The 27,641-nt window shown below is 51.8% G+C and overlaps 1 protein-coding gene across 3 annotated transcripts in view; it reads left to right on the forward strand.

Moving 5' to 3' along the window:
• The window catches only part of CHST13 (carbohydrate sulfotransferase 13), a 68,082-nt gene extending 40,502 nt beyond the window's left edge, over positions 1–27,580 (forward strand). For all 3 annotated transcript variants that reach the window (XM_076346398.1, XM_076346399.1, XM_076346397.1), the window contains 2 exons: positions 22,578–22,660; positions 26,251–27,580. In XM_076346398.1, coding sequence (XP_076202513.1) covers positions 22,595–22,660; positions 26,251–27,096 — 912 coding nt within the window. In that variant the 5' untranslated portion in view covers positions 22,578–22,594 and the 3' untranslated portion in view covers positions 27,097–27,580. The remainder of the gene's footprint in view (positions 1–22,577; positions 22,661–26,250) is intronic.
• The last annotated feature ends 61 nt before the right edge of the window (positions 27,581–27,641 follow it).

Raw genomic sequence — 27,641 nt, forward strand, 5'->3', positions numbered from 1 at the left:
GATTTGACTGAGGTCCCACAGAGCACTAGTCCCTAAACCTACAAATGCACCTAGACCTTGCCTGAATGGAGCGACTTACACACTTAGATATTAGCAGACCTTTACAAACCAGGGATTTTTTTTTCAGAACAGGAAAGGGCCTGTTTTAGACCTCAGTTCCTCCCCATTGTTTAAAGGTATTTTCAGGCTGAAATTCAGGCGCTGCCTTGGGACATGAGTACGGTTCAGCCAGCAAAGGCTTTCTGAGAATGGGTCATGTTTGCAGCTGGCCGACACATGTCCTCAGCCTCCCAGATAACGAGGACAATGCTGCCTTCACCCTGGCTAATGCTGCCTTCACCGTGGCTAATGCTGCAAGCGTGGACAGGGATGTGAAATCTAAGACACCCTCTGAGATGGTGTTGGTTTTTCTGTTTTGTTTTGTTTGCTTTTGTCATGGGGCAGTTTTGCCTGGCTCAGATTCCTGGTCACGGTGCTGTGATGCCCAGGATGCAGCCGCTGCCCTTCGGGGAGCTAGTGCTCAAAGTACAGTGATGTTTGTCAGCCAAGGCGTTGGGCAACACAGGCTGGAAAGCCCTCAGATCTGCCATGTTTGAAGAAGACATGAAATGCTGTAGCCGTGACCTGCCGTGGTAGAAAAATCTGCGCAGTCCAATGCTGAGAGCAGGGCAGTAATGAAGCCCATCTGCTCCCGAGGGCCAGGCTTTTCATGAGGAATGCTTTCTCTAGTCCTTCTTGGCTTTCTATGGTTTCCTGAGAATCTCTGATACTTGCAAGAGGTTTGGGAGGGGGAAGGAGGGGGCTTAGCACACCAGGAGTTAACTCTGTGCCTGCAGGAGAGATTCACGTCTCGGTGGCTCTGCCAGGTGGATCCAGCCTTCGCTGGCCCTGCATCCCTCTGGCATCCCAGCCCGGCTGTTTCTCTCTGGCAGAACGTTGCACCTGCGCTTTCTGCTTTGTCCCCACTCCCAAAACCCCAACACTCCTATTTATCCTGCAAAAAGGACTCCACAAAAACTTCTTCTGGGAGCAGTGGGACCTTTGCTTGTGTTGGTGCAGGAAGGACTTTCTGGCGATCATCAGTCAGGTCTGAGGCTGGAAGACGAGCGCTCACACAGTGGCCAGGGCACTCCTGGGGGTGCTGGGATTTATTACATGCTGGATTTGCTTTTGGTCCTTGCTTCCTGCAAGCATCTGAATGGAGAGCATGACAAACCCTCCATCTTAATCCCAGTGCAAACACAGCTGTCTTTCCCAGGACTCTCTATCTGAAGCCAAGAAACTACAAAGGCATCAGGTGCTTAACTCCCATTACTCCCCCTCGGAGCTGAGTACCCAAAGAAGAGCTTAACTCCCCAATACCACTGTGGGGCCAAGGGGCGGATGTTTCACATTGAGGCTTTGAGACACAGCTGGGCAAATGCCCAAAACTTTCCTTGATAAAAGGCAATTAAGGACTATTAGTGGTCTGAGAGGGAGAGAACATCTCACCGAGTAGCTCCAGTGGCCTGGAAGGGCTGGGGTGAACATTGCCATGCCTACGTCCTGCCTTCGCTATGTGGCTTGCACTGATGCTGGGAACAGAGACAAATGGAGCTACCATAAGAGCTGGAGGTATATTTTTCCCCCAGTAAAATCATCCATGAGTGGAGGGAAGGCCTGCTGTCAGTGGAGAGTTGAACCCCATACTCCCAGCCTCTGCTGTCCAGTTCAGACCAGTCTGCTCTCTCCCATACATTTACCTGCATCTGCGGAGCTTGCACTGCTGTAAACCGGGACACCCTGTCTCTGTCTCCTGTCTGGATCTGCAGCTTTGGGACAGGCCTATATTCACTACAAGCCCTCTGTGATTTCTCCAGTTGCACATGGAGCTTTTAATTTTCCCTTCTTCAAACGCAACTGCCTCCTTGGCCGTAAAACCCTTCCAGCAGGGCTGGATGGTGGGAGGTATTGCTGAATGCACCCTACACACACTGCTGCCCTATGCGGATGTCCCCCCTTCCCTGATGCTCATCTCCAGATGCCAGGATCCTTGCTTCATTGCTGGCTGTCGAGGTTTATTCTGACCAGCCCAGTTTTTGCTCTGCTGCAGGTTTGCACCCCATGTAATTCCAGTAAATTATCCAGGAAAATCAGTTGTAGAGCTCTGATAAATAGGGCTTAACCCCCAAATGTCTCCTCTGCAGCCTGGACTCTCTCTGTTCTCCATTTCCCAATTGCCTGTGGCTTCCACTGGGAAGCCAAAATCTCAGTCCAAGTCAAAGCCCTACATGGGCAAGGGTGGGAAGAAAGAGTTGCTCTGTATCCCCAGGAGCCGTGTGGCCACTGCTCAGCTAAACTCCTCTTTCTGCATGTCCTTCACAGGAGATCACCCAGTATAGGAGGTAGCACCAGGACATGTGGTTTGAGTTTGTTTCTCTTATAGTTTTAATGAGCTGGGGAGCAAAGCCGAAGCTTCATTTATTGTGTTGGAAGGAGAGTGTGATACTCTGAGGGAGCACGCAGCGTGCATGAGAACAGGAAAGGGAAGGGGATCCAAAGGACACGGTGTGAGAAGTGGCTCTGTGCAACTTGGGTCCTGTGCAGAAGTGATGCCCAACGTTCCCCAGTGCCAAGTGCACTGCAAGCCTCGTGCTGTCAGGAGGCACGGTGCTCTGGCTGGTCAGCAAACGGGGGCTGCAGTGGCACCAGCCAGACACTGGGGCATCTGCAGACTTTGCAGGAGGCAACACAGTTGGTTTCAGTAGCCACCAGTGCTTGTTCCCCTCTGCATGGAGCCATGCAAGCCAAGGAGACCTCGTAGCCAGATGAACCTGCAGCAGCTAATATCCTCGACTGCCACCTCACCATTTAATAGCCCCCATATTTCTGTTACTCTGCAGCGAGGCTGCACTGAATCTGAGAGAGTACAGTATTGCCCTGAAGTGTGCTTTCAAGGGATGTTGTTGGACCTACAGTCTGAGCCCTGCAGACAGGACAGTGATTGCAAAAAGCAAACACACCACACTGCCCCGTGCACACAGTCTCCTCTGCAGTTGGCAAATACATCTCAGTGTCAGCCCCAGGCATTGCTGTGACTTGCCCTGGGCAGCTGCCTGAAAAATAGCCTGTCGGTATGAAAAGTTTGTGAATGGCTATGGAAGAGCACTGCGTGGGATCTGGACCCCAGCCATGCCATCGGAGATCTGTCTTGAAGCTGGTGCTGTCCTGCTGACCCACCCAACCTGGCAGGACCTGTGGATGCAGGGACATCTTATGCTGGCTTGCTGGTGGACAGGTTAGTGTGAGGGAAGCTAAGCTCTCCCCCAACATTTCTTTTGAATGTTACTGAGCAGGTTTCATTTTTCCCAGGCCCATTGCAGCAGCCCTTACTGAGGTAGCTGGGGTGAATATGCTTTCTGAAGATCCCTGCCTAGTAATGCTTTCCAGCTCCCACCTTTTGAAGGTTCAGAGGCAAAGATCTGCAGAAGCCTGAATTTTGTTTCTAGATAGACCAGATCTTCCTTGCCTTGGAGAAGGAATTCAAAATGCGTTCAACTTGCACAAATCCATTCCCTTTAGCTTGCTGGAATGGCACTGAGCAGGTTTAGCTTTAGGGCACGGAGGTGTCCAGCCTTGAGCCAGCCAGTGGGGAATTCCTGCAGCCTGGCAGAGGAACAGGCTGGCTGGCCTGGCTGCTCCTGTTTTCCCCATAGTGCCCCTGAACTCTTAATATTTGGATGAGCTTTGATTCGATAAAACAGTTGTAAATTTATGGGCAGGCAGACCGATGGGAATTTGGCTGGGAGTTGGTCTTTTCTGGGAGAAAAAAGCAGGTTTTTTTCCCTGCTGGTTAGTACTGCAGCAGCTCTGTCACCCTTGGGTTCGGCAGCTACATCCACAGCTGAGGTGGCTCATCACCATCTACTCATGCAGGAAAGCCTGGCTGCATAACCCACATCCTTTGGCAGCTCTATGCTGAGATGAAAATCACCATTGGGTATTAAAAATGGTCGAGGACCTGGTTTTGAGGGTGCAAGTGCATGTGGATTTCAGTGTCTGCCTACTTTTGCTGTCCCAGTTGCATACAGTGCCCCGTGCAGTCTCCAGTCCTTCCCTGCGCAGTGGCAAGAGCTTCCTGCACCTACAGCTGGGCTCTCCAAGCACCAGCCATTCCCAGCCCCGTGGACAGCCCAGCCTGGCTCCTTCAAGCCTGTTTGCCTCCCTCTCTGTTAGCATGTCCTGCTTTCCCTCTGCCTTATCAATGACCTTCCCTGATGCATTGGAGCGATGAAAGACAAAGGCATTCAGTGTTCCCAGCGCTGTTGCTCTGCCTGATAGCCGTCACCGAACCCTCGTGTGGTGTGTCACATTGCAAAGCTGTTTCCGCAGCTGGGAGATGCTGCAAACCACACTGCCCCGGATCCGAGTCTGGTGTCGTGCTTGGATGAGTCTGTTACGTGGCCACATAAACAAACCGTGGCTGAGCACAGGTGATGAGACGTGCTGTGCTGAAGAAACACCCGATGCTGGTGAGACCCAGCTTTTTCATAATGGGACTTAATTTTCATAGACTCCCTCAGAGCATTATCCAGCTGGACTTGAAGCTGCTTTCTCCCCAAAAACTCTCTTCTGAAGGTGGCACTGTCTCTGCAGTGGCTCAAGTGGCAGAGCAGCAAGCCTCTAGCCTGGACATGGCAGATGGGCAGATGCTGGCAACTACCCATGGTATGTGTGCATGGAGATGTGACATTGAACGTTTTGGACCTTCACGGCAGTGCACAGGGCATGTCGTGGCCCGTGGGTCCCTTCCTGTCACCTTGTCACCTGTGGTATGGAGGGATGCTGAGGCCATGAGTCCTGGCCTCTTGTCACAACAGTGCTCACAGCTTATTCTTTTCTTTGTAAATGCCACTTGATTAATAGCCCTCCATCTCCTGGCTGCTCTCCCAGCCCTTCCAGGGAGGGAGCAGCAGCAGCAGGTTTGAGCCGTCCCTCGGAGTGGTCTCCCCAGGAGTGCTGCTCTCCCTGTGGATTTGCAGCCTCACTGCTAACGTGAAACCTGATCAAGCCTGCTCTCTGGCCAGATGTTGCTTCACTGACCTTGCAGGAAGATGGGTAATGTTGACATGAGGTTCAAAGGTGATGTTTGTTTGGAGCCGCTGGGTGTGGGTGTCTCTGGGACTGGCTCCCCTGTTCCAGAGGTCTTTCTTCAAGGCAGGGACCTGGAAAATTAGCACAAACTAATTGGAGGTCAGAAGCTCCTCAGCAATTCCCCATCCCCATTCTTACTGTGATGCCCTGCAAGCGTGTGGCTCTGCACCCCTCCCCTGGCCACGGGGAGCATCTTTGCAGAGTCATGTTTCTTCATGGCATGAGAAGGCAGCAAGCTCAGTCCTGCACACATCTGCAGAGCCGGGCCGTTCCTTTTGGCAAGGGTGCGGGGGTAGCATATTCACAGCTGAGTCTTTTCCAAGTTTACTCCTGGCAGTATCGGAGAGATTGATTTCCCTTCAACTTAATAGGATCAGCAGACACAGGCACTCTGAGACTGAAACAAGGCTGACTTGATGCTGGTGGAGTTTTGCTTCATTTGCCCATGAACGTCCACTGCTGGGTGGGTGTAGGTGCAAGACTCCTGGTTCCCTTCTTCCTGAGGTCTCCATTAGACCTTGCTCATGCCCTGTAAAAAGGAAAGAGGTGTCTTCAGAGCACCTGCTGCTAACAGCCATTCTCAGGGCTTGACCAGCAACAGGGAGATAAATCCAACAACCACTCAGACAAGTTGCTACCAGTGATGCTGGATCTGTTGCGTCTTAGTGCTGCAATGACACTGGAGATGTATGTATCCTCTGTTAAACATGCTGGCTGGGGAGACAGGGCTCTTTGGTGGTCTCAGGTAATGCTCACTACTAAATGCAGCAGAAATACACACAAGGAGCTATGTGATGAGAAGTTACATGCTGGAGATGGTTCTCCCTAGCCCCCAGCAGGCTGTAATTAGCTCCTGTCCTCCTCTGCAAGCTCATGCATCTCTTCAACACATTGTAAAGCCTCTTGCTCTGTATCTTGTGGCAGTGAGTCTCACAAGTCATGTAGGCAGGCAGGACACAGACCCTCAGCTGCCTCTGCCAAGAGCAGAGGGGCAAGAGCTGTGAAACAAAGCTGGGGAGGGAGTGGCTGTGTGCAAGGTGGTGTGTTGGGAAGGGTTTGCTGAGTGTGCATTTTTTCCAAGATCTGCTTGTTAAGGCTTTCATCAGTTGCAGATGCACAGAGATGACAAGATGACTTGAAACATATTCAGCAGACAAGTCGTTGAGCCATACAACGTTAGAGAGACTTTGTTTTTTTCTTGTATGTGTGTAGGTAACCTATGTGCAGAGGGCACAAACAGCATCTGCCTGAACCAGACCTCACTGCAGGCAGGTTTTGAGCAAATCCAGTCTGGTCCCCAGGCACCCTGGCCTGCCGTGGCCTCAGCAGCTGAGCAGAAGGCAGCAGGCTGGTGCAGATGGGCTCTTGGCTTGCTAGATCCACGTGGCTGTCTGCACCCAAGAGCTTTCTGCAGCTGTGGCTTGCCCGAGCCTGCCCTGGCGATGGGAGCCTGCAGGGGTACGGACACCACCGCAGTGTGTGGATGTGCAGGGGAGAGGTGGGTCTCTGGTGCAGCCTTGCGAGTTGAAAATCAGCCCCCGTGCATCCCGGCAGGGATCTCTGCCTTGGCAATGCCAGCGCAAGCCCTTCTGCTGCAATTCCTGTCGAGCAGCAGACTGGAAAGGAGGGGTTTATTGACAAGGAATGGAAATGCTGGCAGTTCAGGCTTGCATTATATATGCAAGCAGCCAGCCAGGGCCAGGAGGGCGACAGGCATAATGGGGAAGAGAAATTGCTCTTGGAAAGCTTTTAGCTTGGCTTATAGGAGGAATTAACCATTTGAAAACAGAAGGTTGCATGGTACTTATGCACAGGTATTTTATTTGTTCACATAGGCCATATTCCTGCTGGATACTGTTAATTTTCTGTTTCCTATAAAGATCTCAATCGCAATCCTTGTGGCAGCAGAGAGCTAGGCACGTTGCCTCCGTGAAATACATCCCCCCCACCTCAAAAGCCTGTGATCATTCTATTAAACCTTCCTGACATCTGCCTCAGGCTGGTACCAGGTGACCAGAGCCTCCTGCCACTGAGGGGGCATGTGAGTTTAGGTGAAACCGCAGAACGGGACAGAGTGTCCAGACCAGCTGCCATTGGCTCTGGTCCTGCTCTGATCCCCAGCGACGATGCTGTGGCATTTGGCAAGTTGCTTGAAGCAGCTGGATTCTTTCTTTCCCTCTCTGCATGATTTATTGTGAGCTAATCCTATAGCTGCCACCCTTTTCCATCACTTGATTAGAGTTTCCCTGGCTGATCCTTGACTCAAGTTGACTAAAACGGAATAAGAAAGCCTTCATTGAAAAACAGAGCCTGAGCCATCCTTGTCTCTGGGGAGAAGGGAGCCACACAGCCAAGGGCCAGCTGTGCCCACCCCTGTGCCTGGGTATGGCTGGTGACACTGTGATGGTCCAAGAGGTGCCACTGGTGAGAAATGAAGAAAAATTACCTTCCGAAACATAAAGGCAAAGTAAGCTCTGTGAGAAAGCAGGAGTCAAGAGAGGAAAGAGCTTTCATGAGGCTTTATCAAAAACAAGGAGCTTCTGTATGTAATTTTAATATCTTCCTAGTGGCAATGGCTATAACTTCTTCCTAAGTAAACCTCCCAGGATCTTGAGCATCACACATAATGCTCCAGTGGTTTTAAAGCATCCCCAGCAGCCAGATCTCTGAATCACAGTCGCTTCTGGAACCACCGACTGCCAGTCCCTGCTCTGGCTTGGGTACGGCCAGCACTCCCCTAAACAGGAGTTATCTGGCTGAAGCCTGGACAGACCAGGGATTTCAGGTTTCAGGAGTCTCTGCCAGGCAGTTGTTAAAGGCTGAGCAGTCTCCTGTTATGGGGGGGAGGAGGGGGAAAAAATAAAGTTAGAAAGATAATTGTTCTCCTGCCCAGTGTGTGTGACATGCAGTAGAAATCTGCAGTAGTGCTGGATGTTCAGACCCAATCTCACGTCAGGAGTTTAATGTTCTTTTTGTAGCAGCTTAAAAAAATACATGCATCTGACGACACCCCCTCAAATCTCCCAGCCGCCTTTGTGGCTGCTGTCTGAGCAGTTGTGTACAGCAGATGGAAGACGGAGTTGGCTGCAAACCCATTAATGCTAAATCGTCTCTCAGCTCCAGTGTTAACTGCGGAGTGCTGAGTTTGCACTGCAAATACGAAGCTCTGTGGGCTGGGTTTGTCGTCTAGGCACGAGAAGCAAAACGCACACACGAGTCCATTGTCTCTTTTGACACGCAAGTGCTCCAGCAGCTTGCTGGGAAGTGCCCCTCCAAAGGGCGCTGGCGGGGGGGGCTGCACGCAGGGTTGCGCTAGCTTTGCAGCAGCTGGGAGTGCTTGCATGCCTCTGATGGTGAAAAGTCGGCACCCGTTCCTGTTAAATCTGTAGGAGGTTTAATAGAAATGGACAGCAGAGATTACATTGTCAGAAGTGCTTGCCATGTTTCTTTGGAGCACTTTCAGCAGACACCCCTCTTTTATAGTGGTTTAGAGAAAAAAACAAATAGCTCTGAATATTGGACCACTGCCCCCCTCCCATCCCACGCCCCATGTGGCATTGAATGAGGCATGCAGGCTATGTTGCAGCAGTGGTTGATCTCGCCCAGCATCCTGGCTCCAGCCATGGTCTGTGCCAAAGGGACAGCAGACCCTGAGGAGTGAGAATGAAGAAGGTGCCCGTTGGAGAGGTATTTTCTGGATCCTTTCAGTGGAGGACAGGGGTGGTGATGTGAAATAGGTCTTACTGTCACATTTCTGTGCCAGCCCTGTGTGTTACCTGTCAGAAAGCCCTGTTCAGGTGTGATTCTTGGTTAGGATCTTGGTCGGGACATGTTTGAGCTAGAAGAGAAGATACTGAAAAGTCAGTGAGAAGGGGGACAGTCAGCAGGAGACTGCGGTTGGGAAGGGGGTCAGGTCAGCTGCAAGGCTGCTGCCTCTGTCTCGCCAGCCCTTCAAGAGGCGTCTGCTGTTGTTCTTGGCACAGTGGCATTGCCTGTCCTACAAAGGTTGCCACAGCATTTGAGTGGCTGGGCTGAGGCATTTTCCTATGAAAGTCAACGTGTCTGTGTTGAGCTGGATCCAAACAGAGAAACCTGAAGTCTGGTGGCGCTTAGTGCTGGAGGCACTTTGCGCTGGAGGCCGAATGAATGCCCCGTATCTTCTGTCTGCAGTTTTCTTGTATCCAGCATAAGTCATCAAGCATGGAATTGTTTATGGAGAGGTGACAGCCATGAACAAGGGGCATTGCAACCCCGCACAGAGGAAGCAGGGAGCATCCATCTGCCTTTTGCCAGCAGGCTGGAAACCACGTGAGTGCATTTAATACACTTAGGGCTCCTGGGTTGTCCTTATGCCTGTCTGCCCTCATATTTCTGTGCGTGAGGGCCCCATGCTGGGAGTAATTTGCACTTTGTGGATGGTGTGAGTGCCCCAATGTCAGACAGATGGGTGATGCAGCTCTGCTGCTGCTCCATCCCCCAGTGCCACATGCCAGAGGCACTCCTGTCCCGTGAGCCCCAGGCACAGGGTCCCAGACAGCAGACAACTGCGTACAGACATCAAGGATCTCACGCACAGGTGGAGGCAGGTGTGCTTGGATTTTTGGTCCCGCTTCAATTCCCTGAGACCGTGCGTTTCCACCCCCAGACGTTCACCACAACCACTGCTGGTTCTGGCAGGCTCGTCCATTCCCTGTCTGGCTGGAACGAGAGCAGGATGTGTACTCACCCCTCTGCGTGGCTCTTCATTCATCACTTTCCATAGAGAATAGCTTAGGACCTTTGTCCACACCCTGAACTAACATTTCCTGGAGGCATCATACCCCTTTGTCCCTCTCTTGCCCATGGACAGCTGCCTTCCAGCCAAAAGGGCACATGCCGAGAAGAATGAATGATTTTTCCTGTTAAGGGCGGTGCGGTCCATCAAATTATCCCATGTAAAATAATGACTCATTGTCCCCTCTTAGAGTGTGTTTCTTGGCTGGAGGGAGAGTGTCATTAGTGCCAGGGAGCCTGGCTGCCATTACCATCCAGTTGTGCCACACAGCCCTGGGACTCTGGAGAAGCTGCAAGGTTCTGCTGCAAACAAGGGTATTATTGTTAGGAGGTGACACCTCCTTTCATCTCCTTCCCAGAGGAAGTAATCTTGGGCATTGGGGAGAGCCCATGCACACCTTGTAACAGTGCGGTCAGGGGATCCCCAATACCTTCAGAACTGTGTGTGTGTAGGAACCACGTGGTTTGAGGATGGAAATGCTGCAGAAGGGTTTGTCCCAGGGAATACTAGCTGTGGAGCATGTGCATTTGGTGGAAGAAGGTTGGAAAATGCTCCTTTCCCTCTTGTCTAGGAGGTTTGTACCTCCTCAGAACGGGAAGTGTCACCTCAGAGGTCACCACCTGTGGTACCTCTTTTGAGGAACATGGCTGGGAAGGAGGTACTGGGGGTGCCTCATCAGCAGAGATGTGGGCTGAAAATGGGTGCTGGGGATGGGGTGCCCCATCACCCTTCAAGAGCCATCTGTGGCTGCTTGGAGTCGGCCTTAAGTAGCTTCCCAGAAAGCCAAAAGAGTCATTTGGGGAAAAGGGGGAGATTTCCAGGGGAGGAGAGTCTGTGTGATAGGGGCTGGTAGGACCCCTCCATTGGCTCCGTGGGGATGGGACATGTTTTAGCTAGGTACTGGAGAAGAGGAAGAGGGTGGACCACTGTGCAGTCTTCATCCTTGCTCTGCACCCCTCCCTCATCTTGCCCTGAAATGGTGCTTTACCATGGCAGCTATAACATCAATTCTAGGTGACCCTGGTGCCTGTGGTGCTGCAAAACCACTTTCTCCCATATGCAAATGTGTGCAGGTTCATCTGTCCAAGCTGATGGGAGAAGAGATTTGTCTTTCACTGCTGCAGGTTGTGGTGCCTGTTGTATGTGGGCTGTTCTCTGTGTAAACCTCCTCATGTGCACGTCCTGTCTTGCCCCACTCAGGTTTGCCTCTGAGCTGCTTTTATTTGTGTTTTTTTCCCTTAGCTTTGTGGGTGACCTCCTCACAACGCATCTCTGTTTAGCCCTCTGCAGTTTCTAAGTGCTGGGAGGTGAGGGGAGCAAGGGGGGGGGGTTGGCTGTTTCAAAAGGGCTAGGGGGGATGGTAGAAAATGTGTAGCGGTGGAAAAAAAGCCTGAGCTAAGCTTTCAAGCATCCCTGTGCTGCTGGGACTCAGTTCTGTCTGATCCGGCCAAGTTCAAGTCACTCGGTTGGTTTAATTTCTGCTGAATGAAACAGCTTTAAGTCAGGACCACATGAACCGCCGACTGGAGCATTCTCCCTTCCCATGGGGAGCAGTCCCAGCAGGCTGGGCTGCTGGTACCGCAGTGTCTCTGGGCACAATCCTGTACTTGGCTGATTCAGCAGGACCTCTAAACAAGGGTGTGTTGCACCACCTGAGCCAGAACTTCCAATGATCTGTTGCTCAGCCCCTAAGTGAGCAGGTAGGTGTTTTCCAGCCCACCATGTCGTGTGGGTACTGTTGAACCTTATACAAACTCATAGCAGCAGTCTTGTAATGGTGAGAGAAATTAAATACTCTTCGTTAATCCCTCTGATGGACAAGCAGATGAGCTTCAGACTCATGTGTGTGTTTTACTTCCCATCCCTGCGAGAACAGACATATTTTGGTTGTCCGTGCTCCTGGGGGGTCTGACACCAGTGACAGCTGCCAAGCTGCTGTGTTGCTCCTTGTGAGAGATGGCGCCTGGCTGGAGATGGACCTTTGCTGTGGGGGATAACCGGGCTGACAACATCCAGGTGGTGGCTGTGCTTGAAAATAGAGTTGTATGGCCCAAACCCAAGCTATCTGGAGGCAGTTTCTGAGCCTGAGAGTTAGGATGCAGTGCTGGTGAGAGAAGACACTATCCAGTGGTTTCAGAGGGACAGTTGAGCTTCCAGGTCCCATGCCAATGCCTGAGAGTTGTGGCTCAGCTGGTGACGTGGAGGGATGCCATTAAATCATGTGGTGGTTTTGCAGGGGACAGGGATGTTGTCCTGGTTTCAGCCTGCCTGCTGACCTGCGCAAGGAAGCAGGAGCACAACGGTGACTCTAATCCTGCCCTTCTGATACGCTACATTAGCCTGGCTGGGTTATCTGGGAAAGACTTGCTCCAGGACCCTTGCAGGGGTACAACCAGCTACAGACCTTGGGCTCCCCTTGGAGGTCCTGTTCATAATGCTCCCATTGCCCGTCCCTCCAGGGAGAAGTGTACAGGATCAAGGCGTTTAGTTGGGTCCTGGTGCAGATGCATGGCACCCTGTGCAGTTCTTTCAGCCGTCCCGAGCTAGTCAGCTCAGCGGTATCCTGCCCCTTGGTTTGCTATAATGTCTGAAAATGCTCTGGAGCAAGCGAGGGGCAGGTCCTCCTGCTCCCCAGGATGCTCCAGGTTGTCGCTCTGCTGCAGGCAATGGGAGAGGAGCTGGCAGGGGCAGGTCTGATGGAGAACGGAGGATTATTCCCTTTCCCTAACAAGTGAGCTGTGACAGACATCTCCGACAGACTCTATGCCGCCTCTACCTCAGCAGAGAGAAATGCAGAGCCAGCCAGCCTTTAGCAAGGCTTGGCCCGCAGAGCAGAGGGCAGGCTGTCAGGAATAGGTTGGGTTATATATTACTGGCTTGTTCGTCAGCAGGAGTAATATCAGAGGCGGACGGCGGTGGGTCTGCCTGTGACCACACTGCACAGGGCTGCGTTAGGTGGCAACCTGTTGCCCATGTCCACATAACCTCCTGCACAGGAGTCACTCACTGCTCACCTGCTGATGGGAACGAATGGTCACCTGTGTCTGTTCTGAGCCTCTGCAAGAGGACGTTGTCACAAGGCAGAACAGATGGAACAAGCCATAACTGGGGAGGAAAACACCATGCAAAGAGAGGCAAAGATGGGAGGGGCCACAGGGGCATTTCCCGAGCTATGGAGGATGTGGGTCTGGAACAAGAAACGTACGTTTGTATTGTAAATATTAGAGCTACAGAGTTTTGCAAGTTGATGCCAGCTCCCCTCCATCACTCCTCCTGCTCACCACTTGCTGGCACAGCCCCAGGATAAACAAAAGAGGTGAAATACAGCGTTTTCTCCAAGGGGATCTGTTGTCCACCATGTGGAAGCTGTGTCAGGTGGGCTTAGCTGGGGCTGTCGCAGGTCAATATCTGAGCTCTCCCCTTTTCTGTAATGCGACTGCTTGGGGAGCAGTGCTGTGCATGGGAGAGGCCTGCGGAAAGATCAGAAAACATCTCTTCTGGTTGTTCTCCATAGGGCTGGTTACTTTTTTCTATTGCTTGTGCCCGTCTGAACATTGCTGTTCACCTTGAAATGCTCCATCTCCCCAAAATGCTTAGTCCTGTATGTGCTCTGCTGCCAAGTGTACCTGCCAGAATGGGGCATGGATGCTGCCCACTACCTCTGAGCGTGCCCAAGGGGCACAATCTCCTACCACCGGAGTGTAAACAAAGTGCAGAGATACCCATCAGCTGTCTAGCAGACAAACCTCAGCTCTGGAGATGTAGGAAAAAACTTGGCCTGCTACCTGGTAAGAGAGCTCCTTCCAAATCTGCTCATCCCTGGTGGCTCCCGCAGGCCCTTGGCAGAGGTCCGGAGGCTGCCATGCAAGTCTGAAATGCCTCGGGCATACCCTGGTTCTCTCGCCGACCCCCTGCATGCCCAGAAAGGCAGTGGTTGGGGCTGCACTGCAGAACAAGCACTTGCTTGCGATCTTTGTACGCGGTTGTTGTGTCATTGTTTCACTTTTGGGGGCAGAACGGCGCCTGTCATGTCTTGCAGATTCAGGGATCAATGTTCTTAGCTGTGACTGACGCTCTTGGCTCTCCCCCAGCGGGAGGTACTGCTCCCGTGTTTCCACTGCCACTCTCCTGTGCAGCCTCAGCCAGGTCTCCGGCGTTTGCCGTCCACCCCAGATTTCCCACACTATGGCCTCAAGTCCTGTGGCCCGCATCCAAAGTACTTAGGATGTTCCCTTTTCCCTTGTGAGCCGTGGGAATACACATTTTCCCAGTGGTGCTGCAAGACGGTGAGAGGCAGGGTCCCACCTAACCCGTTGGAGGTAGCTGCCAGTGTGACACAGCAGTGTGACAGGGGACAAGGGCTGCTGTCTGTTTACCGTCTTTAAGAACAGCAAATCAAGCAGGCGCTGCCGGCTGAGCGGACAGCGAGGTGCTGCGGGGCCGTGCTAGAGGACACGTCTTGCTGCACTCTTGTGTTGTGGTCACCCCCTCATCATGTGGCCTCACACAGCAGCCGTGTCCCCCCCCCCTCGCCTCCCCACATCACCATTGCATGTGGGGGATCTTTGGCCTTGGCAGAGAAGATGCTTGAGCAGACCTGAGTTTTTCAGGACAATTCATCAAGCCACTGAGGTGGTTCTGGGAGCAAACACCTGGATGAAGTTACATCTCCTGCTCCTCATTTTACTTGCAGCTCCCCAGCGGTGGTTGTGTCTGAATTCACAAAGCTGAAGGATGCATTTAAGCAAATCAAGCATGTGGCTCTGTTAGACTTCTTTTCCTTTCTTCTCTAGCATTTTAATTCAGCCTCTCTTGTCTATATCCCCAGCTTTTTAGATGCAGTAGAAATGAGCAGTTGCAGGAATCTAAGTAGATTGGATTTGCCTCTTTGCTGAAGCCGAAAATTCGCATTCCCAAATCAGAACCTTCCTGTAAGAATAAAAATAGGAATGGGTGTTGGTTTTAGTTCCCAGAGGTGCTCCCTTAGCTCTGAAGATATGTAAGGATGTGAATGCCAGAATTGCCACACTTTTTCACAGCTGAATGCAGCATGCAAAGAAAGCAAATGGTCGCTAATTTGGTCCTCTTCTCTGTCAAATGGAGGTCACTACCTTCAGCAGTGTTAAGTTGTTGGGTCTGGAGTTTGGTGGGGGATTTTGGTGTTTGGGATCCCCTATCACCCTCGTTTTGAAAAGTATCTTTAAAAAAAACCAAACAACAAAACAACAATCAATCAACCCTTGTGCTTAGGTGGAAATACAGCAAATGTGTTCTCTACCAGTACAAGCCCAAGCATAAAAGCCAGAACTTCCTAGACTTAAACTTTGCTTCCTTGAGACCAGCACTGTTCGACCCAATAGCTCTGATCCTTCCAGGCAGGGCAGCTCTTCACACAGAGCACAGGCCACTGCCCAGGGGTTCAACTGCTGCTTCCACGTGTGATTTCTTGGCCTCTGTGCCCTGGACCATCCTCACACAGTTGAAGTGTCCAGCCGCCAACTGGGCAGTGGGTCCCAGGCTTTGCTATCAAACCGGGAGGGAAAACTGAGCTCAGACTGCAGGAACTGTCTGGATCTATCACTGCTGCTGTCAAGCTCTATTTCCTTTTTTTTTTTTCCTCTCTCTTTTTTTTTCCTCTTGGATGTTAAAATCGAAAATGGGATAGATTCAGCAGCCAGTGGCTGCAGCTAGGATTTGGCTTTGAATAAGGCAGTCTCAATATCATTTCTTAAATTAGATGGCAGGATCCTTCTCTGTGTCTCTTGGGTGCAGTTATTTTAATAGCGAGGAGCCTGTCTTCACAAAGCGGGGCTGCGTTTCTACAGTCAGGGACGAGTGAGCCATCCCTGGTAGGACCGAAGCACTCATTCATCACCCATGACAGGTGCCAGAGAAGAGTCAAAACCAGCAAAGTCTGGAAAAGCTCATTGCTGTGCCCACAAAGAGATCCAGGTCCCAATTTCTGGGTCTTCCAGTGACTGACGTTAGACAAGTGCTGATCCCTTTACACTAGAGAGCTCCGGGTGTTGTTTCCCCTTTCGATATAAAGTGGTAATATTGTTCTTATTTGTTTCCCACCATAAAACCTTTATCCTATAAATACAGTTCAGCTGCGCAGCTATGCATGTGCCATGTATGCCAGGCAGTTAATTCGTGTCACCAATACCATTTCCTATGTTCAAATCCAGAATCCATCACAAATCCATCACAAATGTGATGGATTCACACCCCCCCTCCCTCAAGTTCAGAGCTTTTTTTTTGGCCTGAGACAGAGCATATCTCAGATGCCCCCAAGAGGAGCTGCCCTGAGAGCTGGGTCTTCCTACAGTACACACAAGCACCTATCCCACTCACCCGCTGGGAGTCGCAGGCTGTAATTAACACTCAGACTGATCATTTCAGGTGGCCAGGCACCACAATTATTTTTTCTCTTTTTTTAGGCTTTGCGCAGACACAACAGGAAGCGAATCTGGGGCTGTGAGACAGCAGCGGGGAGGCAGTGGTGGGGTCGGGATTAGCTCCTTGGGGCCTCTGGGGTGCACACTCACGTGCAAGCACACGTGCTCTCTCTTCACTTCCCTTGGCTGGAGACCACTGAATCTCCAGGTTTTAACCCTCTCCGGTGTTTCTTATTGGAGACCATGAGTGGAGCTTTTGGCTCTTTGTGGCCCCAGAGTCCAGCCTGGAAAATGCCTGAAAGCTCCATCCTCCAGCCCAAAAGGAGTTGAGATTCCTCCTGCTGCATCTTCACCAGACTCCCACTGATTTGGGGTTTCCAAACCTCTTCCTATTTGGCACCTGAGCAAGTTGGCATGAAGATGTCCTGCATGTGAAACACCCCCAGTCCCCCTCTGCTGGCCCGTTCCCAGGGGACAATTACATCCCGGCTCAGCTCATCCCTTGCAGCCTCCCATGCGGCAGCAAGTCCTGGGATCGCCCGGTTGCTTCGCAGCCCTTCTCAGCAGCTCTGGATCTGCCTTGGTGCCAGGAGAGCAGAGCTGTCAGTGCTGCAGGTGAGGGTCGCCAATGCTATGAATAATAGTATTTTTTTTTTTGCTGCTATGGCTAATACCTCACCTGATACGTTTCAGGACTTCATTTGCCTTTTTTATGACTGTCACACTGGCAGCTGATAGCCCAGAACTAATGCACCTGGGACCTCCTGCCACTTCCAGCAGCGAAGTAGCAGAAACTGCTGAATTCCAACATTGTGAAATTAAATTCTGTTGCATTTCCATTCCCCTGGTCCAGGACAAAGCTTTAGTTTCCCTGTTTGGTGTTTCAGTCTCTCCCTGCCATGGCAGCCTTTCTCAATGCTTTGTCCATCATCAGTATCTTTCTATTTTTATGTCAATTCATTCCTGAAGCCAATCTTAGAGGTATTTTACTAGAAATCTGCCTCTGCCCATTATTTCCCATTTAAATGCCGCCTGCTTTCCAGTTGCTTGTGTACCTTACAGTTCACCTTTTAAACTTTATCTTCTCTGTTTGAAGTACTTATTTCCTGTGGTATGTCATATCTCATGCATTACATATATCTGGGTAAAGATCTACCACATAGAATTGATCTACAGAAAAGGCTTATTTTATTGACAGATCAGGTTGCACGGATATAAGCTGCGCTTAGTAAATGCCATGTTGATTTTATTCCCCTATTCAGTCGCACCCACATCTTTTAATTGTTTTCTTTCCTTCAGACTGTTTTCTAAAGCCTTGGAAATGCTGATGTCAGCCTAGCAGGCTTGTCGCTGCCTGAATCCTGTCTTCTAGCCAAACTCTTCAATTCAGGCACTGGATTTGCTGTTGTGGTTGCAGAGAACCTCCCTCCATAATTAAGAGTCTCTGCAGCCAAAACAGCAAATTCTTTCACTGGTGCTTCCAGAAGTCTGGGATGGGCATGATCCAGTCTTTCCCTCACCTCACATGTCTGGCTGTCTTCGCAATCAGCTAGTACACCTAAATATTCACAGCTTTAAAATCTATTCCCTTTTCCAAAGAGAGCTGGCAAGTCATTGAAACCCCAGATCCTGCTGTGGTATTGATGTCACACCGCTGCAAGAGAATAGCTTTGGTTTTGATGGGACAGCACTAAAATCTGGGCTGTAGGGGGAAAGGAGGGAGGGAGCGCGTTGCCTTTTTAAGCTCTGAAGGAAAGGCTGGAAGCACTTGTAGCACAGGAGACTCCAAAACATGCCTGAGCTCCCTTTCAGGCTCATCTCATTCAGTGATTTCTGGTCAATGTTACTGCCTTAGCATGGGGTTTTCGGTCTCTTGCTCTGCATCACTCCTATTCTCTTGCCTCATCCTTTGAAGATGCAAAGGACAAATGTGGTATTTCCTTCTGCCCGTCTCAATGACAAACATTTTGTCCGTGGATCATGGACGTACACTGTCCTTGATACTTGTTATCCAAATGGTGATCCAGCAGTTGCCAAGGGTTGATGTTTTCTCCCCTTTAGAAACTTGATATACCTTGGCTAAGTGACGTCCCTGCTTTCGGATGCAATTGTGGCAATGCTAAATTTCCGAGGATTACCACTGCATGTGGTGGAATCTGGGAACCTCAGTAACGAGCTATAAAGTCAGGAGGAAAGCCAGGATGAAAAGATCTTGGCAGCTCCCCCATGATGGAAGATCCTGCTGTACTCAGGGCCATGGTGCCAAAACACAGCACGAACCATTAATTTATTCTGATGATACTCCCTCCTCAACACTGTCATATATTTCAGTATTCCCTGGCCTTCTCAAACTTCTTGGAGTCCCAGGAGCATCCCAGGGATGGGTAAGCCAACATACAGGGGATGGGGTGATTGATTTGCTCTCAGCATGAACGAGTGGAAGAAGAGGGATGTGTAAATGCCATTGCCCATCTGCCCTCTTCTTCCCTCCACCTCCTCACAGTCCAGGCTGTATCCCAGATTGATGGAAGAAACAGGCACAGATCAAGAATCTAGCCTTTTTCCGGCTCCCCCTCCATGTTTGGTTTCCTCTCCAGCTGTGCAGTTCAGCCAGCTGTGGAGCCCCTTGAGCTCAGCCTTCCTAAGGTGGGCCATTGCCTGCTTGGGGTAGGTGGTGAAGGCAAGGAGAGGATGGGGACAGCAATTAGGGGACAGGGTGGGGAGAGACCCCAGGATGGGAGCACGCTGTGGAATTGCATGATGAGGTGGTTGGGATGGAGCAGCTGGGGAGGTGGGGTTTTGTGTTCAAATTAGGGATGAGCTGTGTTCCTAGAGCTGCATGATGAGGACCCAGGGTCTGGCGACGGGGGAGGACTGGGAGAGGAGTGCATCAGCAGAGACATTGCAGGTGCTGGGGCTGAGGCATGGTGAACAGGGGATGGCCACAGCTTGGGGTCATGGGGCAGAGCTGTGTTAGGTGGCAAAGCCTGGTCTTAGGGGGGCTGGACTCTGTTAAATCACTGTCTACAGCTTCCCGCTGGCTCAGGCAGGACGCTGCAGCCCTGGCATGCCTACCGCTGTGACGGCCAATGTTGCTTTACTGGGCGATCCCAGGTGTTTTGGGGATGCTTTGGGCACAGGTGGCCCGGACTTGTCTCCGTTCGAGCGCACACTGCCGGCCGCAGGCATTTGCAGCCGCTCTGACCCCAGCCCTGAAGAGGATGGATGCTTTGGTCCCATGGGGCACACAGATCGGCTGCTGCCCTCCGCATGCACCGGTGCCGGCATGGTGCTGTGTGGAGCCGCACGCGGTTGCAGCTGCTGCATCTCCCCCTCTGCCGCAGGGTTTAACACTGTCTTCAAAAGTCATCCTCATGGCCCAGCCAGGAGCCCGTTTGCTTTTCTCCTTGGGACGCCGCGTGTAGCACGAGCAGACGGTTTCTGAGGGGGGAGACTTCCTGCAGTTGGAGCCTTGTAAAAACCTGCCATTGGGCCAGACATTTGCTCTGAAGGGTTTGGCGAGCGCCCTGGGCAGGAGATGGTGTCATCACTTTGGAGAGCAAAAGCTGGCAAGATGCAGTGAGCGTGGAGCGCTGGCGTCTTCCCCCTGCCAGCGCAGTGCTCCCGGGCTCCTCCAGCCGCACGGGAGCAGCCTGGCAGCTTTTTTTCCTTTTTTTTTTCTCTTCCCCTGTTTTTCTGGAACCCTGTACAGCATGAGCATAGTGGAGATCCCAGGGGGTTTGCTGCTAGCCGGAGAAGACGCCTTCTTCTCTGCCAGATCTTGCGCTGGGGAAAGGCTGGAGGAAATCCATTTTGCAACGTTTCTGCTGGGGCTGTTGGCAAGATTCATGCGAGGTGCAGCAGTCCCTGGCCAGGCTTGTTCCCCTGCCTCAGCAGCACTGAAAGGCGCAGCCCAGAGCAGTCAGAGCACAGATCTGACCTGCCCGACCTCTGCTCGCTCCCCGCTTTACTGCAGATTCGCTTTTTGTTCACCCTAAAGAGCCTCCTGCCGAGCCAGCCCGGGCCATGACCTGACCCTGCACCGGGCGCTGAAGCCTTTCCCTGGGACGGCTTTTCCACGCTCCCCTGTGCAGTGCCAGCACAAGCAATTTGCATTTCTAGCAGCTTCAGGTCAGCCTGAACCACCCGGGGTTTGCTTATGTCCCTCATAAGAAAGGTTCTGGTGGCTACACGTGTTAATCTCGAAAACAAACGCCTCCGCATTGCTTTTACTAAATATAGGACAAGTGTCTGCTGTGGTGCAGGACACTTGCAGACAGCCCACAGCAGGGTCACGCTCTTAAATCAAACAGGAGTTTATCAGCCCCGTCCAGGAAAGGACTGGAGTTTAATGCTCTCTGCTTGCAGATTCGAGCTGCAGTGAGTCGAGCTTTCAAGGTCGATTTCATTCCCTGTCATTTGCAGAGGGCTGAGCCTGGAAATGTGAAATGGGGCTCCTCTGGGACAAGCATCTCAGCTCAGCGCTGTGTACGTTGGATCTTCCGCTTATCTCTCGTTAGCACAGATGCCGTTTCACCCTCCTGTGGAGTAACTGATACAGGGGATGGAGGAAGAAACCGTACCTTCTCGTTGAGTCACATCTCAATCAATCCAGTGCTGCAGGAAGTGTCATTTCCCACAAACGCACAAGTGTACATGCACTGCTGATGAAATCTTGTGAGGTCAGGCAGTCATTTCCCCCTAATTACAGCTCCCGGAATGAATAATGTTTAGCTTAGACCCTGGTGACTTTGTGCTTTGGACCAGTTTTCATTTAAGCAAAATACAAGCACATGAAAATGAAGATGGGATTTGGATTTTTCCTTCTGGTTGTTTTGGTTAAAAAGATGCCATCTGGGGCTTGTATAACAAATTTGTTTTTGTTTGGTGATGGTCAGTGAACGAAAAGATCCAGAGCCCCAAATTGTCGTGCAAAAAGCCTCTGTGTTAGAAACCTTCATGTTGCCAGAAATGGTTTGAGAGAGATGCTTTTCCCTCCATCACATACGTCCCTCTGAGATTTTAGAAGGTCCCTGTAGGAGCAGGAACTTGGAGGACTGGAAGAACCTCCCAGGCCACAATCTCCCGAACAACGTGTCCTGTCATCCCCTTCAGAAAAAACATCATCTTGCATTTTAAAACTCACAGTGTGATTTCCTCCGTGGAAGCCAGCTCCAGGGCTGCACAACCCCCATGGTTAGAAACCTTCTCATATGAAAACTGTTGTGGCATCCTCTGCCAACAGAGAGGGTCAGATAGAAGAAGCAGAGGGTGGGTGAGAGGTGGGACAGCTGCTTGGAGGTGTCACTGCAAGCAAGAGCCTGCACCCCTGTCACGGCTGGCTCCATGCATTAGGTTTGGGATATCCAGGCCAAGTGGTTCTGCCCACGCTGTGCTGGAAACAGGTCCCTGGGGCTGAGGGATGGCAGCTGAAGCGGACGCTTCATAGCCTGGAACGTGGTTGCATCCCTACATGATTTATGAGCATGAGAACTTGAGCATCTGTCACCGACTGAGTGTCTGGCGCTGCATTCGTGGCTGGCCAGATCCAGCCTCAGGTTTGGTGCTGCTGCAAATAGACCTCCAAAATGAAACCAGCCGATCTGCATGGCAGGAGAGGGGCGAGGACTGCTTGGGTGGCTGCCTTCAGCTTCAAACACTCAAGGAGATGTTGCTGGTTTAGAAGGGAAGAAGAAAAATAAATAGCAAATAAGAACTTGAAACAACTTCTCAGTCAGACAAAGTATCTGACCAATTTGTCTATTAATGACTGTGTCTCTGAGCCTGGAAATGCAAACTCCAAGCCTGTGGGGGCTCAGCATTGAGCTGCCGGTGTTGGATCTGCCCCTTATCACTGCCAAGCACAAATGCTATCTCGCCCCTCAAGGGGCCGGCGATGCTGGTCGGCGTCCTGTCACCTCCTGGGTCATTCCCTCGCCAATGCAGCCTGCACACAGTGGCATTTCCCAAATGCACATGGATCAAACTGTTCCCAGTTGCTCTTGAAATTGTAACAAGCCATTATCTTTATTTATGGTCTTTTATTTGTTTAAAGGTTAGGTCTGGACCTTTTGAACCCAAACTGCAGGTTTTGTTAAAAAATAAGAGGGAGGGACAAGCATTGCTTGAGCATCTTCTCTCAGAGCCAAACAGATTTGTCTCTTCTCGGGGGACATTGCCTCATCCCATCATCATGGAGACTGGGCATCTCCAGAGAGGGGGAGGGAAGCAGCCCCTCCCAACCTCTCTGATTTTTCTCGCTCCTTTTCCAGTTGCAGAAGATGGGGTTATGAGATCCACCTGGCAGGGGAAGTCCGGTCGCAGCCCACTCCAGGCCCTATATGAGAGTGACCAGGTAAGGGCACAGGGAGAGGGAGATAGGGTGAAGAGGGAGTGGGGCGCTGGGGGTTGACCCCTTCTTCCACGCCTCTGGTGTGCGGGCCACTGCGCTGTCTCCAACCACCCCCAAGGTCCCCGCGCCTGAACCTCTGGCCGTGTCCAAAAGCAAAGACCACACCACTTTGGGGAGTAATTGTTGATAAAAAAACTGCTTATGGCCCTTGCTGGTACTTGGGCAAATGGTTTCATTAGTGGTGGGCTGAGCCATAGCTGGGCAAACCCAGGAGATTTCACTATCTGAGGACTTCAGAGCCAACTCTGGGCCATCATAGCAGGGCAAGAGCATCATTGCTGCACTTTCTGAGCTAATAATTGGTAGATGCTTCTGTGTTGGGTGCTATATATACACACACACACATATGTACATGCATATATGTATGTATAATGTATATACATTTATATACATATATAAAGCTGGACCCAGCCACGAGGGGTTTATAATCCTGGGACATCTCAGTCTTCTCCATCACCCTGAGCTGTGCCAGCTACACCTGCTGAGACAGGGGCAGCCAGGCACAGTCTGGGCAGGGAAACGCTCCCCTCCAGGTGGGCTTAGTGGGTCCCCGTCCGTGCAAGGGTCTGCTGCAGGACAAGCCATGGTCACTGCTTGAGGCAGGGGGCACTCACTCTCGCCGGCCCCCGGTGCGTGCAGCCCAGCCAGCATTGGTGACCCAGCATCAGGGAAGGTGTCCCACTTGCCCTTTAGCAGCTCAATGGGAGGGTTTGTGGTTGAAGCTGCAAAGGGTGTGTTTGTTTCCTTCTACTGCATTTCCCCCCTGGGCGGGCAGTTTTCCCCCCATGCGGCCAGACTTGTCTTTGCAGAGGGATCCTCGTCCACAACTTCCCTGCAGGAAACCACCCTCCAACCGGTGCGACGGACTGGGCCATGGCCACGTGCCCCAGCCACCAAGTGTGCCCTGCATCTCTGCACATCCACAGGGCAGTCATCTTCTGCAGCCCCCAAGAAGCAGAGGGCAACGCTGGTGGTCCCTGCAGCTGGCTGCCATCCCCGCTGCCTCCCCACTGCCCATCGGCAGTGCCCGCTGCAGCCAGAGCCAGATCTCCTTTCCATATGCAACACTTTGTGTCACTGTCTACGTTGATGCTTTTATGTCTATAAGCAGATGAATTACGTTTGCTCGGGGAAAAATGGCAGATGTGAACTTCCTTGGCCACGATGCCGGCAAACCCTAATGCTGCTGGAATGTCGTGGTGTTATTTCCTTAGAAGTGATACTTAATTTCTCTGGCTTTTAAAGAAAAGGAAATGAAGGGAGCAATTTTGCTCTGAAATAACTGCAAGACATGCACTTATTCCAGTGGACAGCTGTTGAAAAGTAGTCACATTTATTTGTTGCCATGCCTGCAGACAGTGTCTGTCTGTCTGTCTCCCTGGTCCAATAGTTTTGAATTATGCAAGTGCAGGGAAAAACACCTGAAAAAAAAATCACATTATTAAAATGCCTCTTCTTTTTGGAGCAGTTGCAAAAAGGGTTTCCAATTTTAAAAGGTGATGGGGAGCCTCCAAACAAAAGAAATTTCTGCTGAAATGTTTGACTGTCGCAAGGAGGTGTACCATGAGAATGCCTCTTCAGCTATGATTATCACTTCCCTAGGTGCTGTATCTTCTTCACATCCAAGTAGCCAACAATGTCAAAGTCATCTCTTGGTGGCAGTTAGAGACTATTGACCTGCATTTCCTCCATCTGAGTATTTTCCCTTATCATCTCCCTCTTGGAAGGAGCAGGGAGGGGAGGCTTTCTCCTGCCCCTGTCTCAGGTTACTGTCCATGCAGGTTCCTGGAGAAAGTGGTCACTAAGGTGACCTGGACAAGGTTATTTCTTTTGTGGAAATGAGATCCAAAAGGGTATGAGTGTGGTTCATCCCTTGCAGGAGGAGCTTTTTGCCCAGCTGTTAGTGCCCCTCTGAAGGTGACGGGTCTGCTGGATCATCCACAGGAGGGGCAGTTTGTCTCAGGATCCTAACTCCTGGCAGGAGCTTTACAAAGCCCCATCTCCACAATGCTGCCTCTCCCAGGCTCTGATGCCTCCCAAAAACCCTTATGGGCCCCCAGGGAGAGGTAAGGGTGCACCTGAAGCTTGGCAAAGGGTGTCCTTTGGCAAGCATAAGTGATGACAGCTGTCAGCAGCAAGGATGAAGGGACCCACGAGGTGGCTTGCCCTTGCCCTTCACCTTGAGGTTGTCACGTCTCTGCAGGCTGCAGAGATATTTGCCATGGCACCCTGTGACGCCGACGGGACTGTCTTCACAACCCCAAAGTGGAAGCCACGGTCGCCTTGCGGCATGGGGGTCATTGCATTGCATTATAGCAACAGCTCTGTGGGGTCAGAGCTGCCTCAGGTTAGCAAACGGGCGGTGAAGCCGTTAGCGGTCGTGGCCTGGACAAGACTGTTGGAGGTTCCCAGCAATGGCCTCGGGGTTGAACGCGAAACCTTCCAACCCTTGTGAGCAAAATGAAGAAGGAGTGGGCAGTTGGAGGAAGGGACCTTCCCCTTCTGAGTTCCTGGAAATGGTTTCCTTCCCCAGGTTTTAATGACATTTTGGGACTTCTGATGAAAAACCATGACAGGAAAGGTCACATCCGCAAATCTGGAGGGGTGGCTCAGCTGGGGCAGGGGTCGGGGGGCTCTGGACTCCTGGGAAGCCAGTGCAGCGGCTGCCAGGCCTTGACACAAGGATCAAAAGGGATAAAGAAAAAGGACCTCCCTGTGGACAAAGAAGACTGTGACCAGAGCTGAGGCATTGGACTGGCCTGTGTGGAAAAAGTCCCTCAGGAGAAGAAACCCAAAGCCCTTGGGAAGGGCCACCCCAACACCTCCAGCGGCGCCTCACTCCTCTCCATCATGCCCTGCCACCCCACCTCTCCTCCAGCTCCCCGTCTGCTCCCCAGGGTTCGACCGTCAGCGTTAAAGACCATTTTCCTCCACCCGTCTCCCTTTGCCCTTCCTTGGCAGCACACCCACGCCATTTTCATAGTACATGCCCACACTCGCGTGCCACGTTTCTGCCTCTTGGCTGTGGTGTTCGCAGCAAGCTGTGGGTGTGGGCATCAGCACAACATGGTGATGCCCCATCACAGCCGGGAGGTGTGCGGGGCCCTGTGCCAGCAAAGGGGCTGTGCTCTTTGCCCCTGGGGGGCTGTGTGTGTGGGGGGTGTGTGTGTGTGTGTGTCAGGCCATGTATCCCCCCATGGACTGGTGTAAGAGTGAGCTTTAGCCCAGTGTGTGGGTGCTGTAACAAATGTTCGGTTGTTGACCCTCTCTGCACCACTTGTTCTTCCCTCACCCCCTTTGACTTGACTTCCCATCTGGCTCCTCACCACATTTTGTTCTGTGTTTTGGCCCCAGCAGGTCCAAGGATTAAATGCACCAAATCAACTTGTGTTCAGAGCAAATGCTGCCCCCAAAAATCCCGCATGGGACCCAGGAAAGGGGAGGGAATGGGGACAGTTGTGGGCCAAGTGTTGTGTGTAGGCCATGATCAGCTTGGGCATGCTGGTGACCATCACTTTTTTTTTTCTCCTCAGTTTGAGCAATCGTCACTGCAGGTCATTCACCAGCAGAGACGGGAGCTGTTGAGCAACATTTGCAACCGTTACACCCGCAAGCGGCGTCTCCTGCGGCCGGATGACTTGCGGCACTTGGTGGTGGATGACACGCATGGGCTGCTCTACTGCTACGTGCCCAAAGTGGCCTGCACTAACTGGAAGCGGGTGATGATGGTCCTGACGGGGCAAGGCAAGTACCAGGACCCACTGGAAATCCCCGCCAATGAGGCCCACGTCTCATCCAACCTGCGCACCCTCTCTGAGTACAGCATCCCCGAGATCAACCACCGCCTGCGCAGCTACCTCAAGTTCATCTTCGTGCGGGAGCCCTTTGAGCGCCTGGTCTCGGCGTACCGCAACAAGTTCACCCGCAGCTACAACACGGCCTTCCACAAGCGCTATGGGACCAAGATCATCCGTCGGCACCGGCAGGAACCCAGTGACAAGGCCCTGGAGCGCGGGGATGATGTGCGCTTTGAGGAGTTCGTCTACTACCTGCTGGATCCACGGACGCAGCGGGAGGAGCCCTTCAACGAGCACTGGGAGAGGGTGCACTCGCTCTGCCACCCCTGCATCATCCACTACGACGTGGTGGGCAAGTACGAAACCTTGGTGGAAGATGCCAACTACATCCTTCAGCTGGTTGGGGCTGACACAAGTGTCAAGTTCCCATCTTCATCCAAGACCACCAGGACAACGGACGACATGACAGCCCAGTTCTTCCAGGACATTAGCCCTTTCTACCAAAGGAGACTCTTTAATTTATACAAAATGGACTACTTGCTCTTCAATTACTCCATCCCCTCATACCTCCGCATCCGATGAGGCAGGGGCTGGGGGGAGAGGTGAGGGAGAGGTGCGGGAGAGCTGGGTAACTCTCGCCACAATTCCTCTCCTCCCACCCTGTGCTCATCTTTTGGTTGACTTCTCCCCCGTGCCCTCTCCGTTATGGTCTGCTCCACATCCTGATGCCTCGTTCATGCATGGTCTGGAGGGAAGACACCTCTCAAAACACTGGGGCTGGAGCTTTTCCTTCCCTTTCCCTCCCACCCTTCACCATCTACAGGGGATGCTGGTGGGACCAGACACTGCTGGGTAGGAGGGCTTGCCTTGGCTGGGGACTTTATTTTAACTAAGAGACTCCTCTGTAGATCCAAGTCTTGGGAAGGCTCCTTTTTTGGGCAGGATCCCTTCAGGTCTTTCTCCTCCTTACTGGGCTGTTTGGGGGCAGACATGATGTCTCGGGCGGCAGGGTGGAATGTGTCAGAGACTTGCATAGAACCAGAAATAAAGCAATAATTTAATGTAAGTTTTTCCTTTCATTTAAAATTGCTCCCACCTTTTCTTTTCGCCTTGTTCTCCTCCATCCT

The sequence above is a fragment of the Aptenodytes patagonicus genome, chromosome 8 (genome assembly GCF_965638725.1).
Source record: "Aptenodytes patagonicus chromosome 8, bAptPat1.pri.cur, whole genome shotgun sequence".
NCBI lineage: Eukaryota > Metazoa > Chordata > Aves > Sphenisciformes > Spheniscidae > Aptenodytes > Aptenodytes patagonicus.